At 45.9% G+C, this 2,913-nt stretch overlaps 1 protein-coding gene across 1 annotated transcript; it reads right to left on the bottom strand.

Annotated features, from left to right (window-relative positions):
• Window positions 1-90: 90 nt before the first annotated feature.
• On the bottom strand, window positions 91-2,419 carry LOC128896494 (DNA-binding protein inhibitor ID-2-like). Its single transcript, XM_054159870.1, has one exon. The coding sequence runs from the start codon at window positions 1,832-1,834 to the stop codon at window positions 1,454-1,456; it is 381 nt and encodes a 126-aa protein (XP_054015845.1). The 5' UTR covers window positions 1,835-2,419; the 3' UTR covers window positions 91-1,453.
• Window positions 2,420-2,913: the final 494 nt, after the last annotated feature.

Genomic DNA, 2,913 nt, shown 5'->3' on the forward strand with positions numbered 1-2,913 from the left:
TTTTTAAAAGTATTAGGTTGTTCTAAAAGTTTCTTTCGCGAGTTGCACTCAATTATTTTATGTGGTCGTGTTTATATAAATAGACAATCTAATTTCATAGATATTCATGTTGTAACAGTAATGGAGCAAAATGAATCGTACACAATTCTGTAATGTAACATAAAACATAAACTATTGTGCATGTATTATTGGGTTGTCTGGAAAGATTCATGCCTATTTTTAAGAAAAATTCAAAGGCATATTTGAATATTGATGCATATTTATTGAATCATATATTTACCATTTTGTTCCACAACCTTTGCACCGTTTAAGGGATGTATATATATGTTATTTGTTTTCAATCATTTCGATATATTCAGACCTGTACCGCCTACTAAAAATCGGCATGGACTTTCCAGACAGCCCAATACTTATTAATAAAGCGAACGAAACTTTTGGGACAACCTAATACTAGACTGCGGATCTTTATGCGAAATAAAATCTTGGCAAACGTGTCTAAAAAAAATTGAACCTAAATAGGAATTTATTTTGCTCTGCAAATATTATAATATCAACTTTACTCTCGATACTTTTTATATTCTTGCACGCTCAAATTTTCTGTAAATGCATAAAGATCCGCGGATGTATTAGATCCGTCTAATAATTACTGTCACCTGGGTACACCTAATCGCGCGTGCTAAAACGTACTTAACAAAAGCACGACCTCTATACAGCTCGAGAAACCAAAGAATCCCTGAGTCCTCGATTTAAACAGACAAGCAACCTTGTAAAAATAAATTCAATTCTTTCCAACTGTCTCTTTACTTCTAGAAATGTGCCTTCGATCGTAGCCCCAGGAGTCTACGCGTTTTCCAATCCGGCGCCGATCTCCACCCAGGATCTTGGATGTCGCAGAGGATTACAAGGATCAAGTGGAGGGGGAGGAGGAGGTATTCAAGGAACAGCGGACGTAGAAGTGAGTCGATTACGATGAGAGAGGTCGTGCGAGGAATGCGGCGAGTTTATGTACAAGTATTTACATCTTTCTACGAAGAAAGAAGCTCGATCGGCCGCGAGAGGCCAGCTTTACAATTCTTCTTCTTCTTCTTCTTCTTCTTCTTCTTCTTCTTCTTCTTCTTCCTTTTTCTTCGTTCTTGCTTTCTTTTCAGGTGTGCTTCGGGTGTCGAACGCACCCCCGGATGCCCACTAGTCCGAACACCTAAAAATCCATTCCCTTTCCTTTCCGTTTTCACAATACACCCCCGCCAGAAGCTTGTCCCGGTCCTAGAGGGCTCTGTACAATGCCGAACGCAACTCTGTCCTGGAACGCGGCGAGAAGAATGGGTTTCCCTCGAAGAAGACTCGAAGAACGGGCTCGAGCGACGTTGAGACCCGGTGGTCAGCACACGTCAGCCCTCGAGGAGAAGCTCGAGCGACCTGGACCTTACTGGTGTAGCTCGTCCGCCGACGCAGGTCACCGTTCCGCGACCAGCCCGGTCATCGTGGTGGTCGTCGACGTCGTCGACGTCGGGACGGACGTCGTGGCGTTCAACAGCGGCTGGAGGGGCTGCCGAGGGCTCGTCTTAGCGATACTGGACTCGTGATGGACGTTCGTCTCCTCGAGGGTGGTCTGGAGATCGCAGATGTATTCGATCACCCTCTGGATCACCTCTAGTTTCGAGAGCTTCCGCTTCCTGGGCATGTCGGGGACCAAGGACCTCAGTTTCGTCAGGTAGGCGGCTACTTCTTCCGCTTCGAGATCGCGACGAGTCCCGTTGATCCCGAGACCACTGTGCAGGACACCGCGGCTCGGCGGCACTCTGCCGCCCACGGGGCTCACCACCATCGCTTTCATGTCTGCGAGTTCAACTTCTCTCGCCCAATTTCTCTCCGTTCGAACCACCGGTCGATTCGGTGTACTCGATCGTTACGGGGAAAAAATAAGGTGGACGAAATGTGGGTCGTCGATTAATTCGATCACGCAAACACCTTGCCCGGTTATCTGCCTGCTGGACGTCGCGGTGCACGGTACACGCACCCCGAGTATTTATCGATCGAACCAAACCCACCGGAGCGCACGAAAGAGACAGACCGGAGAGAGACTGGTCCGATTGAACGTCCCGTTGTTTTCCAATTCGGCTAATTCCAATCACTGGTGTGTCTATATTTTCATTTATTTAGTTCGCTTTCTGTTTCGTTCTGTGTGTCGAGGATTCTCGGTCACGAACGCGTTCACACACACTACACAGTGCACGGATGTTTCTATTATCGCGAGCTTGTTGCACTCGCGAGAAACATCGTCGAACTTGATCCGTTGATTCGTGGCAGCGAAGAACGAAGTGGGTTTTCGGGCGCAATGAGTGTTGTTAGAAGCGAGCAACACGGTACTTGGAGCCAGTAACGTCGCGCTCGGCGGATCGAAGTCAACTGGCCTCCGCCCCTCACCTGAGCGCTTTTATACCGTTCCCCCACCCTGCGCTGTTCTACCCCCGCGACGCCTCCACTACTCTGTACGGCGCAATCGCTGCCCGAATAGAATAGCGTTGGACTCGAATCGCTCGCGAAACGGATTGTTATCTGACCTATTTAATACGTGCAACTTTGGTAAATATTTATGTCCATGCACCTTTTTACTGTACCGAACGGCACGATATTTACAATCGATGATTGTGGAATTGCAAATTATCTTGTTTGCACGTTGCGTTGGAACTCTAAGGTTGTTTTGCAAGTACGATGGAATTTTTGTTCACTTTTAGTTTCATCTTAATGGATGAATTATGTTACGAATTTGGAATAGCAATGTTACATTGAGAAAATAGATTTCCTTAGAAATGTACTAATTTGTTGGCCATGAAAGTAGAATTTTTATTTTTTGGTCGCGGATGGAGGAAGATTTTTTTATTAGAATTTGGGATTAAGGTTGTTTTGCAAGTA

Source organism: Hylaeus anthracinus, unplaced genomic scaffold, assembly GCF_026225885.1.
Source record: "Hylaeus anthracinus isolate JK02 unplaced genomic scaffold, UHH_iyHylAnth1.0_haploid 10052, whole genome shotgun sequence".
Taxonomy (NCBI): domain Eukaryota; kingdom Metazoa; phylum Arthropoda; class Insecta; order Hymenoptera; family Colletidae; genus Hylaeus; species Hylaeus anthracinus.